This window comes from Alexandromys fortis, unplaced genomic scaffold (genome assembly GCF_014885135.2).
Source record: "Alexandromys fortis isolate MF-2015 unplaced genomic scaffold, M_Fortis_MF-2015_v1.1 scaffold_1, whole genome shotgun sequence".
Taxonomy (NCBI): domain Eukaryota; kingdom Metazoa; phylum Chordata; class Mammalia; order Rodentia; family Cricetidae; genus Alexandromys; species Alexandromys fortis.
In genome coordinates, this window is record NW_026067927.1 from 29094329 (window position 1) to 29110021 (window position 15693).

Below are 15693 nucleotides of genomic sequence, written 5' to 3' on the forward strand. Positions count from 1 at the left end.
CTCCTCCTGCTACCCCAGCACTGATAATCCCAGCACAAGCCACTGCACCTGGAATTGTACATGGGTGCTAGGGATTTGAACCTGGGTCCTCAAGCTTGTGCAGTAAGCACTCTACCATGGAGCTATCTCTCCAGCCTCTCCTGAAACTGCTCTGTGCATAAAGGCTGTTGAGCCTCAGATCCCAACTTCTGTCTCAAAACCTACCCTAGAAAGAGGGAAGGCTGAGAGTTCAATCAGGTATTCCAAAGAGGATAAAGACCCTGGCTAGAATGTGCTGATGCCCCTGCAGGGAGGGGCTGTCTGGGAGTGGAGGGTGCTGCCCCAGGAGGGGAGGGTGGCACATGGAACCCAGCAGGGAAGCATATAAGCTTTATTGTCGTTCCTGATTAGAAAAGTGGGGCCTAAACCCCTGAGTAGGGGGCTAGGGTTCTTCCCAGGTCACTGCTGGCAGACAGTACCAGCATGACCTGTAGCCCCCATTGGCATGGCTGCCTCTTAATGATTGGCAGCCAAGCCCAGGCACTGAGGCTTGTACTGGAGCTGACGATACCGTTGGCTGTCCAAGGTCCGGGGGTTAGGAAACAGCAGAGGCAGCAGTCTCCAGAGTGACCTGTGCAGGCTCCATGGGAAATAGGGACAGTGATGCATCAGCAGAGGGAGGGGCATATCCTGGTCCTTCTGGAATGTCCTGAGACAGAGGCCAGTGCTGGCCCCTCATCGAGCCCAATCGTGGACTTGCTGCATGTCCTTGGGTGGGCAGCGACCATTCTCCAGGCATGGGTTTCTGTGGGGCTGTCCAGTTCTAATCTTCATGGCCGTGCATCCAGATCCCACATGCCTTGGGTGGCTGCCCACACAGCAGTGACAGTTGGATGGAAGTCCATCCCTGTCCATGGTCCAGCGGTGGCCAGCGTGGGCTCTGGTGGTTTAAGGGAGTGCTGTGCACAAAAGGAGAGATGCCTGGAGGGCACGGCAGCTGCAGGGGTCTGGACAGCTGGGCTGCGGGTCAGATAACTCTGGAAAGACGAAAAGAGGCATGAGTGCTGCAAGGGCCAACTAACAGTGCCCCAGGCTGGACGGGGTGTTGAGTCCATGCCAGTGACCAGCTTGTGGGCATCAGGGCTACTTGGTCTTGGGTGTAAGGATCTATCCACCATGGGCAAGATGCTGCAGCCCTTTCACAGTGAATACAATATTCCTGGGTCTCTGTCGGGACTGAAAGACCAACCTATCATGGTGACCATGGTCACCCACCTAGCAGAAGCCACTACTCCAGCTGTCAGCAGCAGCAGCAGATCATGCTGTCAGCAAATATTTGAAACCTCTGGAGATAACCATGAAGAGTATCTCCAGAGCCAGGAGGACTGGGGCCAGTTTCCACAGGCCCTAGTACCAGCCTCCTGGCCAGATGACCTACATACTCAGGAAGCATCAAGGACTACATTCAGAAGATTAGTAAGCAGCCTGGCCATGCCACATGAGGGGACAGCCAGCCTAGAACCCACCACACCCTACAAGTCTCCCATGGTGGTGGTAGCAACAGGTAGCAACTCACCTGGGTGCCCTACTGCCGGGGTGCCACGTCCATTACAGGCTTCTGGACCCCAAAGGCCGTAATGAAGATGTTGACCACCACGATGATGAATACCAGTCCCGTGGCCAGGTTGTTAAGGAAGTCCAGCTTGGCGTGCTTGGCTGGGTTGTTAAGGTCATACTTGACTGTGGGCGAGAGGGAGTAGATGCTGCCCAGGGAAGCCTGGACCGGATCAAAGTGTCTCGGGAGTGTGCTGAGTGGACGGTGTAAGGCTCTTGGCCATATTTAGTGTTTTGTTCCCCATTCAAAGATTGCCTGCTTTGCTAAAATTAGGCATGGATGTCCTTACCTTCTATATTCCCCACTTTATCCACGAGGAAAAGAAGCCCGGCAGGTTATGTGCTAAGCTAACGACACTCTGAATGCCACCAGGCCAGGTTTTGCTTCAAAGGCAAAAGTGCTGAACTCAAGAGCCTTAGTTTATGGAGCCTCCGATCTAACCTAGGCTGTGCTACTATACCCATTGCACGGGTATGGACCATGGAGTCCCGGAAGGTCCCCTCATTAGCCCAAGGTCTCACTGTCAGAAAGCAAATCTGGAACCCTACTTGTTCCTGATGACATCCGCTCTAACCCTGGCAACCCCAGGCACTTTCCTATCTGCTATCCATCTGTGCCTACCAATGCAAGTGGGTCACCTGCTGAGGGCACATTCAGTGATTAAGTTTGGGAACTAGTGGTTACACTCTACACTTTGGGTTTTTACTTGGGCATCCTGTCCATGGAGACAGTGGTCCAGGTCCAAAGTCACCTTGTGGGCCCAGAATCATCTTATCTCCAGCATCCCCTCTTTACCTCATGCCCTAGCATCTCCTCTTCACCTCCCAAACCAGAGTCCCCTTATCACATCTTGACCCAAAGTCTCATCCCTGCTTCCTAGGTAAGGGTCTCTTTGTCTCCTGTGGAACTTGGCTGCTCTTTGTTACTGGACACAGGCAGCAAAGTCAGGCCTGAGCTGGTCTGGGCAGGGAGGACTAGCTGGCAGAAGCTATCATGGCAGGGAACCCACTCCCTCTTCCCTGCACTATCCCATCTTCCAGACCCCAAGAACCCTAAAGTTTACTCTGCTTTCAAAGGACAGGGTCAGAGGGGGAGAAGCCACAGCCTGGACCAAAAACCTGGCTACCTGAGGAGAAACCACTACCCCCCACCTACCCCTATGCATCTCCCCACCCATCCCTGGGGCTGTGCAAGTAGCCACGGACCCTACCCAAGAAGATGAGCAATACGCCCACTCCGATCTGCAGCACGAGGGAGATGGAGATGAGGACCACGAGGGGCACGAAGAAGGCAAAGTCATGGCCCTGTTCCACCACGGCTTTCAGCTGCGATGCGTTGGCCATGAGCAGGGCGATGTCTAGCATGCTCTCCGCAGCACTCTTCTTGTTGGCATAATGGTTTACATTGATGGGCCGGTTCCTCCAACCCCAGCGGGGTGGCTGTGGGGAGCAAGGCGGTCAGCAGGGCAGGGTCAACTTGGGGATCTGGGTCTTCCCGGTGCTGCGGGGAATTACCAAGGTCCCTGCAGGTAGGGCTTCTGATGCCCCAACCTTGGCAAGTGCTCACTACTCTAAGGAAATTCCCTGGAGTAATGTTCTAGAGAGAAGGAAGCCAGAACACCATCCTCAGCACACACTGGCCTCCAGCTGAGAAATACCATGGCCCTCTCTATCCTGTGCAAGAGCAGGTAGTCCTCCTTCCCTGGGAACCCTGGGCCTCCCTTTCCTCAGAGTCTACGTTCCTGACTGGTATCAGGAAGAGACACGAGGTAGGAGTAGACAGGCTCCTACATGCTGGCCCGAGGCTTGAACTAATCTTTCCTGGGCTGAGTTCAAAGGTCTGGTCAACCCTGCCTTGGCTCACCTCCCAGGCCCAGCCTCACTACCCTCAGTGCGGCTTCACATACAGACAATAACCCCAGCTTCAGCGTCCCCTACAGAACGGTCTCACCACCCAGTTTAGCTAAAGCTACTCATGGATATGTGGCACCAAGAGCACACAGCAGGTGTTCAACAGATGCCCCACCAACCTGCATGCAGTAGAACAGGATGTCTGTCTCCTGAATTTTCAGAGTAACAGCAGAGATAGAGTTCTGAGCTCCTTTCAGGGTGGGCAACCCTTGGTGGCCTTCTCTCTTCTCTTATGGCTAATCTCAGTCCCTGTTCCTCCCTGGAGGCCACTTCCCAGGTCACCTCCCACCTCTCTTTCATTGCTAGTCACAAAGGACCCTGTAGTCTCTCTCTACCCACAGGGCTTCCCCTTCCATGCTCTGAGGTTCTCTCTGGATGTCCCTGCTTCCAGTATACCTCCCTGATCCCCCTGGTAGGACCTGTCCCTCTCCTGTACCAACAGGTCACCTCTCTGGCTGGCTTGCTGCATTCTAAGGCACCTTTAAGTGGCTAGTTTTCTCTTTCCACTGAGCCAGTCAGCTCTCTCAAGCTGCCCTGGGCCCCTTCTCAGCTACCCAGGAAAGTCTCACCAGACCTAGGCTCAGCCTTTTGTCCGCTGGTGCCCCTGAGCCATCAAGGCCCGCATCATAGCCTCCAGGGATGGGCATGAGGCTCAAAGAGGTAGCCAGGACCCGCTGTTGGCAGTCAGCCACCTGGGGCCACCCTGAAAGATCCTGTTTCTAGACTCATGAAAGATACAGGGCATGGAGGCGGTGCTGTGGGGAAGGCGCTCACTGCACTCAGGTGACTATTTTCTTGCAGGCTGAGAAGCCCAAAGCAGATGCCACTGCACCGGCAGAGAGCAGGCCTCTACTTGGACAGTGTGCGTGCCTGAAATTTTTTCTGAAGTCATGCATTCAAGAAGGAAGGCAGTGTGGGTGGTGGGAGGAAGAGGTGGGCTCTGCTGCCTGAACCTGGGCTGGAACATCCCAACCCCTGCTTTCAAAGTAAGCTGCCCTTCAAATAGCAAGCTCCTTTTGGTAACAATTCTTACTCAAGGGCACATTCCTTGTGTGTGAGTATGTGTATAGGTATGGGTGTATAATTTTACATGCATATGCAGTTGTATGTATTGTAGAAGTTTACAAATGCATGGACATACATAGGTATGCACATGTGCTCGAGTACTGTGTGTGCGTGTATGTGCAAGCCCATGTACCTCATAACACATACATATACGTATCTTCACATAAGCACACACAGATAAATGTGCCTACACATGTATGCATACATACATAAACACAGAAAGTGGAACTTTTGATAGCTTAGCTGGAGGAGCAGAGAACTCCAACTCCAGAGAATGGATGAATGATGCAATAACAGCCGCAGGCTAAGCTTGCAGGCTGCTGGGCGGCAGGAAGAATTCCTTCTGATTCTGAACCATTTAAATACTTGGTGATCACATCATCACAAGGAACAGATACATGAAGGAGCTGTTTCATGTCCCTAACCTCCCCCTCTGCTCTCAGGACTCTTAGTCACAAATTCCTATGTCTCTGCTGTTCTCACTCAAGGGGTAAACTGAGGCTCTGCACTGGAAGCTTCTTTCCAAAGCTACACAGCAGTTGGGGGCCAGGCTACAATCTGAACTTTGGGGCTCAGAGTCCTGGCAGCTGAGACTCTAAGAGGACAGTTCTCAAGGGGCCCTGTGTCTAGTTCAGGACAGCCAGTCCTGGCCTGTCTGTGTCTCACATACGCCACGGGGCTTGTGGACCTAATAGCCTGGGATGGCTCACAGCCCCTGGGACTGACAGAGGCTATGATCCATCAGCCATCTGCTTCCCTCTCACCCTGTAAGATGATAAGGGCCTCAGGCTGAGGCACAGGCCCGAAGGCAAAGCAGGCCTTTGCATGGTGTTAAACTCCACCTCCCACAGCCTGGCTCTGTGCCCCCCACATTCTGTAGGTCTCCCCACCTTCACATCTGGGGATGCCCTCTGGGAAACCTGTCTGCCACTGAGTACTGGGACACACCACTCTTCTCTGGGGATCGGGAGATGGGAGTCTCTGGGGGCCTTGTAGGATACCTCCAGGGAGAGGAAGATCCACATTCAAAGCCAGGATAGGGCTGCACCTGCACACATACCATTGGTGTCCACCCTCTGAGGCCTCTGGGGCTTCATGCAGCTGGGAAGGGGCCCAATCTGGGGTCTGACCCTGAGTCGTGCTGATGGCCTCTCCCAGGATATACAATAGGATGGATCCAAGGGTGGCTGGGCCACTCAACCACAGATCAGGGAGCCCTGCGGGCCTAACTAGTTGCCCGAGCATGCTAGAAAACCCTGCCATGCCTGTGCCAGTGACCTGGGCAGATGAGGGAGAAAATATACTGGTTAATATGTCCCAGGGCTGGCAGGAGTTCCCTGAAGCCTCAGAGGCAGCTAGGAACTGACATCAAGTAGGCTGTTTTCCTCTAAACACCAAAAAGGAACATTGTGCAGTAGTCAGCATATACAGGGAGCTGCACTTGACAGGGCCTGTCTCATGGATGAGGTGGGAGGGGAGTGGGCACCTAAGGGCTGGCTTAGTCATAGCACAATGAATGCTATGGACCCCCCAAAGCTTAGATGGGGATCTGTGCCCATCAGCTTTATCCATAAAGCAGGGTGTTGTCCCTTATATACACACCCTGCCCTTCCCAATCTCGCCACACCAATGGCTGGCAAGGTGATTGTTTATCAGTAAAACAGATGTGAAAATCCAGGGGATTTTATACCATGATTTCAGAGGTTCATGATCTGCTGGGGCATGCTGCATCAAATGGCAGGGCCAGGATGTACCCTTACTCAGTGCCTGGTTCTCCCCGGTGACAGACTTAACTGTAGTCAAGGAGCAATACCAGCATGTGAACAAAAAGAGAAACAAGGAAAAGAAAGGCCAGGCTACACAGGCCCTCCATGAGGCCAAAATGTCCTAGGTGACCCAGAGGTCTAAGTCTAGATAGATCCTTGATGACCCCACCCTGGACTGCTCAGAGACCCTGTTACACACCAGCAGATGGTGGGGGTTACTGTGGCACAGGGGCAGGAGCTGCAGACCCACTCCTAGGCCAGATCCAGCAGGAAGCCACCTGTCCCTGTCCGAATCTAAAGCCCAGACTTCGGTGCCCCAGGCTGCACTGCCCTTGTCGAGGGAGCCTAAGTGTTTCCTGGTTCCACATATGCATTCTGGTCAGGAAACTCCAGTGAGGGAGCAGGAAGGATAGGAGGCAGGGTCCCCACAGCCTACTCACTTCCTGTGGCTCAGAACTGACCAGGAGTTACCCTGAGGCCCACTAGGGTGGCCTTTAGAACTTGGCTAAGATCCGACTGTCCCAGGATCTGCCAGGCAAGCAGAAATAAGGGAAACAGAAAACTTCTGGCAGCCGAGGCCAGGCAGAGGGAATGGCCGTGTGCATTGGTACAATGACATGGCCTGGAGACCTAAGATATGGCCATTGATACCTCAGCCTGGGTTCAGTGAGGGGCAAGAGAGCAGGGTGGGCACTGCAGGGCTACGGCCCAGCTCCACTCAGTCACCACCCCCCCCCCCACCACAGGGTCTAACATGAAGCTATCCCCAGCATCATCACATGGGCATGGTGTTTCTGCACTGAACTGTATTTACTGTTCCACAGCTGCCAGGCAATAGTGAGCTAACTCACAACAACTGCCTCGGTCTGGACATGAATGAGGCCTTTAGGCGCCTGGCTCTGGGGCACCTAGCATCTGGAGGGGCACGCTGAGTGATGTACTTCAGAGGACCCACCAGGGCAGCTCTGGGGAGCCTCTGCCACCTGGGAGGTTAGGGTGCTCCTTTTTTCAAAGGCAAAACTGAGTTTCCCTTGAGGTTCCACCCTAGGGACAGCACTGTCCTCCCCAAGCCTCTGTGGGTGTCACCATGAGAATGCCTCCGTAGCTAACACCACTGTGCGCTGTACTCTGTTGCAAGCATTTCCTCTGCATCAGCCATACAGTTCTTATTTAGCAGAAGCCCTGCTACCACGGCATTTCATAGATGATAAACTGAGGCACAGAGGGCTGACACGCCAGATATTTGGAGGTAGGGTCCTGAGGTTGGGAAGGGGGGCAGGGCATTGAGTGGGGCAGCCTTTAAGGCTGGCCACACACCAGGGAAGCATCCTGTCCCCAACGACCCTAAACAACCCCCCCCCCCCCAGCCCTGTATGTTCTCAGTAATCCAGACTCAAGACTCTACTTGTACTTGTACGGATCCCTCTTCCTGGGTGCTCTTCCACTCAACGAGAGGGCCAAATCTGTGTCCCTCCAGCAAGCCAATGCAGGCGACTCCGTCACACAGGAGCCTTCTCTGGCCGTTGCTCCCCACCAACCCCCTGTCAGGCAGTAGTTTTATTCCCCTACCTGTGCTCTTCAATGAAGCAGTGGGGGATGGGGGTATCTGTCTGTCTGTCTGTCTGTCTGTCTATCTATCTATCTATCTATCTATCTATCTATCTATCTATCTATCTATCTATCTCTATCTCTTTCCCAGAGCCAAGACAGGGACTCCCAAGCACCTAACCCATCTCTCCTGTGTATAAGCCCAGACTTCCCTTAGGAGGCACACTTCATCCAGCTGTCTGCAGAGTTCAACAGACATAGCGCTGAAGGGAAGGCACAGCAAGGCCCGGGGCTGGGACAGGCAGGGTTCCCTTCAGACCAGCTTCTAAACCACCTGTCCTACCCGCTCCAGATCTGCATCCCCTGGCCTTAAAGGCAGAGAGATACCATTGGTTCTTCTGGTTAGATGATGTTTTTTTTTTTTTTTTTTAAAAAAGCCCAGAGAGATTGAGGACCCTCTCCAGAACAGCCAGGTGTCCCTTGTCCCACTGCTCCCAGAGTGCTCGCAGGTCTCAGCTGTCACACCTGAACGAGTCCCAAGGCTCTTCTAGTCCCATTTTCTCCTCTCATCCAGGGACAGACGGCTAGGCTTCCACATCTTGCTCCTCTGGTTCCTCTTCCCTGAACAACACTGTTCCCACAGTATGAGTCTGAACTGGGGCAGAAGGTCCCTGTTCCAGTCTATTTTGCCCCACGGGGAATTGTGGAAAATCCCAGCCTGGTGCAATTCCCCACCCCCACCCCAGGGTGGGGTGTTGGAAAAAGAAGTAATGTCCAAAGTCAACAAGTCACAGAGGGCCAGAGGGCCATGCGGGGTGATACTAGTGAAGGCTGGGCCCTGGCATGCTCAGGCTCTGCCCTGGAGGTAGACTATGAGGTGAGGGGTGAGGAAGGACGATTCCCTCAACATGGGGCATCCGACCACTGCTGTAGCCTCGGCAGAACAAACTCTGGGCAGGTCCTTTCAGTCCTAGAGTGGACACCCTGAAGGCTGAGAGGGTGACGTTCTGTTTTTCATAGGCAGGTGACCGCAGCAGGGCACAGCCTCGGGTTTCCCCTACCACTGCTGCACGCAACCGTGTGGTCACCATGTGGTGACGTAGCTGTCTGCCTGGTGCTGGCTTCCAACCAGGAGGCGGTGACTCCTTCTCCCGCCCACCCCAGGGCACGCAGGAGGAGACAGCTCCCAGGCACTGGAAGTTGGAGGGCGGTGTGGGAGGAAAGGAAAGTCCGGGAGAGCGGGATGCCAGCCTCCTCCACCCGAGGAGTGTGGCCAGTCAGACGTGGGGTTCTGCACAGCGCGGCACGGCCCGGCACCGCACGGCAACCGCAGCACGCTAGACCTCCTGACGCCTCTGCCCACCTGCTGTGCTGGCCCCAGACCCCACCATTTGTGCTCCGGTCAGATTAAGCACGACTTTGCCCGGGGGCAGCGGCCACCACCACCACCCCGCAGTGAGGACGCCGGCGCGCACCGGGCCCGTCACCCACAGGTGCCCGCTGCTGAGCCGGGCCCAGAGAGGGCGGCGCCAGCCAAGGTCACACAGCGGCCGGGGCAGGGGGTGCTGGGGTCTTACCGAGGCGTCGGGGGAGCCGGGGGAGCCCGGGCGCAGGTCGCCGTTGAGCTCGTACTCCTCGGTGCCCGGCTCCATGGTGCGGCCGCCCGGGCCGCCCAGCACTCGGCCTAAGCGCGCCCGCGCCTCTGCCGCGGGCTGCGGTTGTGCGCCCGCCCCCGGCCGGTCCCGACACGCCCCCCGCGTGCGGCCGCCCCCAGACTCCGCCTCCACTCGGGGCGGGCCCAGGCCTAGAGGCCGGATGCTGGAATCGCGTTGGTCCAGGATAACCTCGCTCGCGTTTTGATGCCCGCAATTCTCAGGCTCCTCATGGATGTCTGGGACAGGTAGCCCGGCGCCTGTCCTCGCGATGGCATCGGAGAGTCCCCAGGAACCCCGTCTCAACGTAGCTGATCAAGCAGGCCCCTCTCCGAGCTTTGAATGTGAGCACTTAATCTTTAAAAAGTGAGGCCAAGGGTGTGCCCGTTGCTGCCCCCTGGTGAGGTTTTCCCCTGGGCAGGGCGCACCCTGAGGCTGTAAAGTCCCAGTATTTGCCAAGTACTCAACCCAGGAAAAGGGTGTCAACAGTCACTCTGGGACACCTTGGCACGTGGCTTTCCACTTTAGGGACCTCAGCTTTTTTGCCTGGAACATGGAGATATGAATGAGGGCCTCCTGCGCATTCTAGAAGCCCGAGGGAAGCAGAGAGGACCGGTAATGTACCAGCGTTAGTGTGCGGGGGAGCTGGCATCATGGTCCTGCCTGGACCTGGCACTGTGTACTCAAAGGGTAGAAGGAGCTGTTTGACTTCTGCAGGCTTTGGCTCAGTGGATCCTTGTGTCCCAGTAGCATGTCCTGAGAGTTCCCCTAGCCTAGAAGCCAGGTGGAACATGGAGGTGAGAGAACGTTGTCTTCCAAGGAACCACCCGGTGAGGGAATTGAGGGTATTGGCCTGCTGCTGTTTCTTCTTCCTCCTGACTTTGACCTCGCTCTCGGGCCCCACTTTGCGTTCTCTCCTGGTGTTTGCTGATACCTCCCTTCCCTAGCGTCCTAGAAGGAGTCAGCAGACCGTGGACCGATTAGAAAGATTAGTTGGGCCCAGAACTGGCATTCTGTGGCCAAGAGGCTCATTCTCTCTCTATGCAGCTTCTTTCCAGCTTGTGTTGTAGTGTAAGGCTGGCGTTTGCTCAAGGCCAAGTAATCCTGTTTGTCATTGTTGTCGTCCTACCCCCACCCCCAACACACACACCACCACCACCGCCACACCAACCAACACCACCAGGAGGAAGATGAGGATTAGAAAGGTGCCTGGCCCGTGGTGGTGGGTGCAGGCCTTTTATCCCAGCAGCGGGGGCAGGCAGATCACTGTTGAGTTTGAGACCAGCCTGGTCTACAGAGTTCCAGGACAGCCAGGGCTACATAGAGAAACCCTGTCTCGAAAAACTGAAAAAGAAAAACTAAAATATAAAAAGAAATGGTGTTTGTGTTGAAGAGATGGGTCAGTAGTTAAGCACACTGACTGCTCTTCCAGAGGACAAGAGTTTGATGCCCAGCACCCACAGCCATTTCTAGCTCCTGTTCCAAGGGATCCAACATTCTCTTCTGGCACACATGTGATGCACAGACATACATGCAGGCCATCCACATGAAATAAAATAAAAATTATTTAAGAAGAAGAAAGAAAGAAATGGTGTCTGAGGTTACCAGTATGCCAGGTCCTGTTGCAGGCATAGTGGAAACCTACCCTAAGGAGTAGGTGGACAGTCAGACACCAAGTAAGAGATACAGAGGACAGCGCTTTGTGAAGCTGGCGCCATTACTTCTTAAGAACAGGACTAAGGGCTGAGGAGCTAGATCTATGGCTCGGCAGTTACGAACCCTTGTTGTTCTTGTGGAGGATGAGTGTGGTTTCCAGCACCAATCAGATGACTCACAAGCACCTACAATTCCAACTTTATGGGGTCCAACACCTTCTTTTGGACATGCATTGATGTGTAATTTATTTATTTATTTAACAAATAGCAATTATTTAACTATTTACTTACTATGTAGCTCTGTCAATCCTGGAACTTACTATGTACATCAGATTGTCATCAAACTCATAGAGATCCACCTGTCTCCCGAGTGCTGGCCTTAAAAGAATGAGCCACCATGCCCAGCACAACTTTACACATACATACATACAAGGATGCAGAGACAACTCAGTTGGGGAGGTGATTACTTTGGGTGTGAGGACCTGATTTTGATCTCCAGAATCCACCTAAAGTACCTGGCACTCTGGTGTGTGCTTGTAATTCTAGTGATGGCAAGATAGGAGCAGAGAAACAGGTGTATCCCTGGAGCTCATGGCTAGCTAACCTAACCTTCTTGATGGATTTCCAGGCCAATGAGAGACGCTGTCTCCAACAAAAGTGCACAGGGCCTAAGGAATGACAGACACCCAAGCTTGTCTCCTGGCCTCTTCACACACGTGTGTCTGCCCTCACACAAGAACAGCCCTGGGAAGTAGGCACAACTCCTCCACACCTGGGAAAGGTCCAGTCAAGAGCTCTCAGGCCAGTAGGCCGTACTTGGAGCTCCTGGAGGCGCAAATGGCCTGTCTGCCCAGTCCCCCTCCTCAGCGAATATTTCCTAGCGGGACAGGTGGTCTTCCCAAGGGCATTGGAGACCAGTAGCTGCTCCCGAATGCTCAGCTCTCAGGTTAGTTTTAGAAGGGAAGCCGAAGGCACAGAGAGTGCGAATCAGCCTAAAGTGTTTATCTAAAAATGGGATTTTCCACTAACCAGCAGCTTCAGGCCCTGCTGTGCACCTCTGTGTCACCTGAGGTCACAGGGGGCTAAGGGCAGAGACTCGGGACAGCAAGGGGCCAAATTCTAACGTGGCACTCTCTGGTTCCATGACTGAGACTGATTGCTTGGCTTCTGGCTCTCCCAAATGTTCCCTCCTCAATGCTTTGCCCATTTGGGAGTCCTGGAGGTCAACACCACAGGTGCCTGTGGTGATATTTTGTTTGTGCTGTAAAGCTTGCCTGAAGATTAGAGGGCAGAGCTAGCCACTAATTAATTATAGAAGCTGGGCAGTGATGTCACGTGCCTTTAAATCCCAGCACTCAGGAGACAGAAGCAGACAGATCTCTGAGTTCAAGGCCACCCTGGACTATGTGAAATTGATCTAGTCTAAAAGGGAAGCAGAGTCAGGCAGTGTGTGTGTGTGTGGGGGGGGGGGTTACACCTTTAATCCCACCCAGTACTTGGGAGTCATACACATTTAATCCCAGCACTAGGGAGGTAGAAACAGGAAGAGATATGGCTGGGTGGAGAGAGGAATATAAAGTGGGAGGAGACAGGAGTTCAACGCATCCGGTCTGAGGATTTGTAGAGACAGGATCTTGCCCCCTACCCCCGTTCTGAGGATTTCGTAAGAGGTAAGAACTAGTGACTGGCTACTCTGCTTCTCTGATCTTTCCACTTTCACCTCCTAATATCTGGCTCTGGGTTTTTATTATTAAGACCAATTAGAATTCATACTACAGGCACCTACCCTGGGAGGCAAGGGAGTCACACTACCTATAGCACACCCTGGATCAAACCTGCAGCCTTGCGCGTGTTAGGCAAGTACTCCGCCATTGAACTATATTGCCAGCCCTCCTGGAAAGCCAAATCTATGGTGTGGACACCGGCTATGAGCAGACATCTCTAGTCCGTGTGTGGGACCAGCCGCTTCCTAAACTTGTAGGGCTCCAGGAGGCAGGGTGGGCGGGGTATGTGTCTGTCAGGCTGCTGGTGGTAGACAGGCAGGCAAGCGCCCCAGGCACCACTGGAACCTATTCTGTCCTTAGAGCCCCTGGGCAACTCCAGCTGAGCGGCCCTACTCCTGTTTCAGAGGAATACAGGAGGACTATGATGGAGCAATCCAGCATCCATTCGCACTCTGTGCAATCACTCGGTGTTCCACCCACAGCCTTGGGCAGTGCTTCTTCTCCCCCAGCCTCAGTTTCCCCATTCGTCAGTGGGACAGAGTAAAGGCTAAGACGTGTTAGCCGGCTGCCCTTTTAAGTAAGTCCGCAGAGGGATTCCCATGTCCGTTGTGTGATCCGTTCTTGCCTAGGACATGTTGCCTTTCCCTCTGGGCTCAGGGATGTTTACCATACTTTCCTCTGCTGGATCTGACCCAGGATGTGTCTTAAAGGGACAGCACCCGCTGTGTCCCTGCTCCCCATATGTTTTCGAAGCCTGAGTGGACAAGAACAGTGGCCTGAGAGAACGGAGCCATCTCCTAGATGCTGGCCCTGAGCTGATGGTCCCTCTGAAAGTGACCATTGCGAGTGTCCTCAGGAGAGAATCTGAACAGGAAAGGGACCGTAGATAGTGTGGCTGAGCTCTGTGGACACACAAGCCCCACACAGAAGCATGTCTGTATTTGTTTGCACAAGGGCACTGAGTCTTTGCCAAGTAGCTCAAGGCCAGTGTCTCAGGCTACATCCCTAGTGCTGGGAGACTCTCATGGCCAGTGTCTCAGGCTACATCCCTAGTGCTGGGAGACTCTCATGGCCATTGTCTCAGGCTACATCCCTAGTGCTGGGAGACTCCCATGTGTCATTCAGGGCTGATAGAAGCAGGAGGGTTCGTGTTGAGTCCAGTTCAGCCACCCCCACTCTGAACGGTGGGATTTGGGGTTGCATCCTAGTCTACAAAGCAGAACAGCTCTGAAGAGGCCATCTGAAGGTTTTCTGTTCAACTTTCCCAGTGGTGCTACTTCCAGCAAGCAGCTCTATCCTCCTAGCTGAAAAAGGGGCCTCAGGGCTGGGGTGATGGTTCAGTCAGTAAAATGCTCTCCTTGCCAACATGAGAACCTGAGTTCAACCCCCAGAATCTACTTTTTTTGGTTTGGAACTCTGTAGAGTACCTGCCTCTGCCTCCCAAGTGCTGAGATTAAAGGTGTGCGTCACCACTGCCTGGCTCAGAATGCACATTTAAAAAGCTGGGCACAGTTGGTTTGTAATCCCAGCACTAGAGATGTGTAATCCCCAAAGCGGAGATGTGGTGACAGACAGATTCCTGGGGCTCACTAGGTAGCCTGTCAGCCTAGCCTACCTGGTGAGCTCTAGGTGGGTGATAAATCCCGTCTCAACATAAAGGTTGCTGGTACCTGAGGCCTTAGAAGGCTGAAGATAGGGACAGGCATTTTCACAGTGAGCAAATGCAAGGTGACATTTCCGTGTGGAAATAGGGAGGCCAGAGGCCAAGATCTAACCATGCTAGCTTTGGGGGAGATGGGTGTGTCCCCCACAGGCCTTACAAGTCACTGCACTGTGCCACAGAGGCCTTTGCAGGAAAGCTGAGCCCTTCCCTCTTACCACGTGCCGCAGGTACCTGGATGAAATACTGTGTTCAGTCCTCAGCCCCACACTCCTGAGTTTAGCTTCCTTCCTGCTGTCTGGGAAATGACTGTAATAGCAGCCACATTGGACCTTGAGGCTATCTTGGGCCTGGAAGCCTTGGATAGCAGAGCCAAAGATAGAAGCAGCGCCTGGCGGTTCTAGCACAAATCCTAATTGGTATTAATAATAAAAACCGAGAGTCAGATATAGGGGCTAATACTGAAAATCAGAGAAGCAGAGCAGCCAGCCACTAGAGAGTTCTTTTACCTCTACCAGTGCTCAGGCCGAAGGGGTGATCCTGTCCTCATGCTGCATTTCCCGACTGCGTCAGTCTTCACCAGACCTCAGACTGCCTTTAGCTTATATATCTTTTCACCAGCCATATCACTCCTGTCTCCACCTCCCTAGTGCTGGGATTAAAGGCATGTGACTTCCAAATACTGGGATTAAAGTTGTGTGCCATCACTGCCTGGCCTCTAGTGGCTTAACTCTGCACTCAGATCTTCAGGCAAGCTTTATTTGTTAAACCGCAAACAAAATATCACTACAAGCAGTGAGGCACACACTTTAATCCCAGCACTTAGGAGGCAGAGGCAGGCAGATCAGGCAGTTTGAGGCCAGCCTGTTCTACACAGTGAGTTCCAGGACAGCCAAGGCTACACAGAGAAGTCCTGTCTCTAAAAACAAAAGAAAACAAAAGACAAAACCCCAAACAAGCAAACAAAAAAGAAGGCAGCCGCCTGCGTTCTCAAAACTCGGAGCACAGGTTCCTCCCAGCTTCCCCTCCCTAGCTTCTTACTGTAGGGAACACATTTTCTTGTTTTGAAGGTGCTGTAATTTAGTCTTCTTTTGACACTCATTGGCTGAACTCAGCTAT

General features: G+C 53.5%; 1 protein-coding gene across 1 annotated transcript; it reads right to left on the bottom strand.

Moving 5' to 3' along the window:
* Positions 1 to 356: 356 nt before the first annotated feature.
* Positions 357 to 9625, bottom strand: Ninj1 (ninjurin 1). The gene is made up of 4 exons (XM_050144294.1): positions 9461 to 9625; positions 2805 to 3033; positions 1556 to 1719; positions 357 to 1016 (listed from the first exon to the last, which is right to left on the bottom strand). Exons 1-3 carry the CDS (start codon positions 9533 to 9535, stop codon positions 1565 to 1567), a joined length of 459 nt encoding a protein of 152 aa, XP_050000251.1. The 5' UTR covers positions 9536 to 9625; the 3' UTR covers positions 357 to 1016; positions 1556 to 1564.
* Positions 9626 to 15693: the final 6068 nt, after the last annotated feature.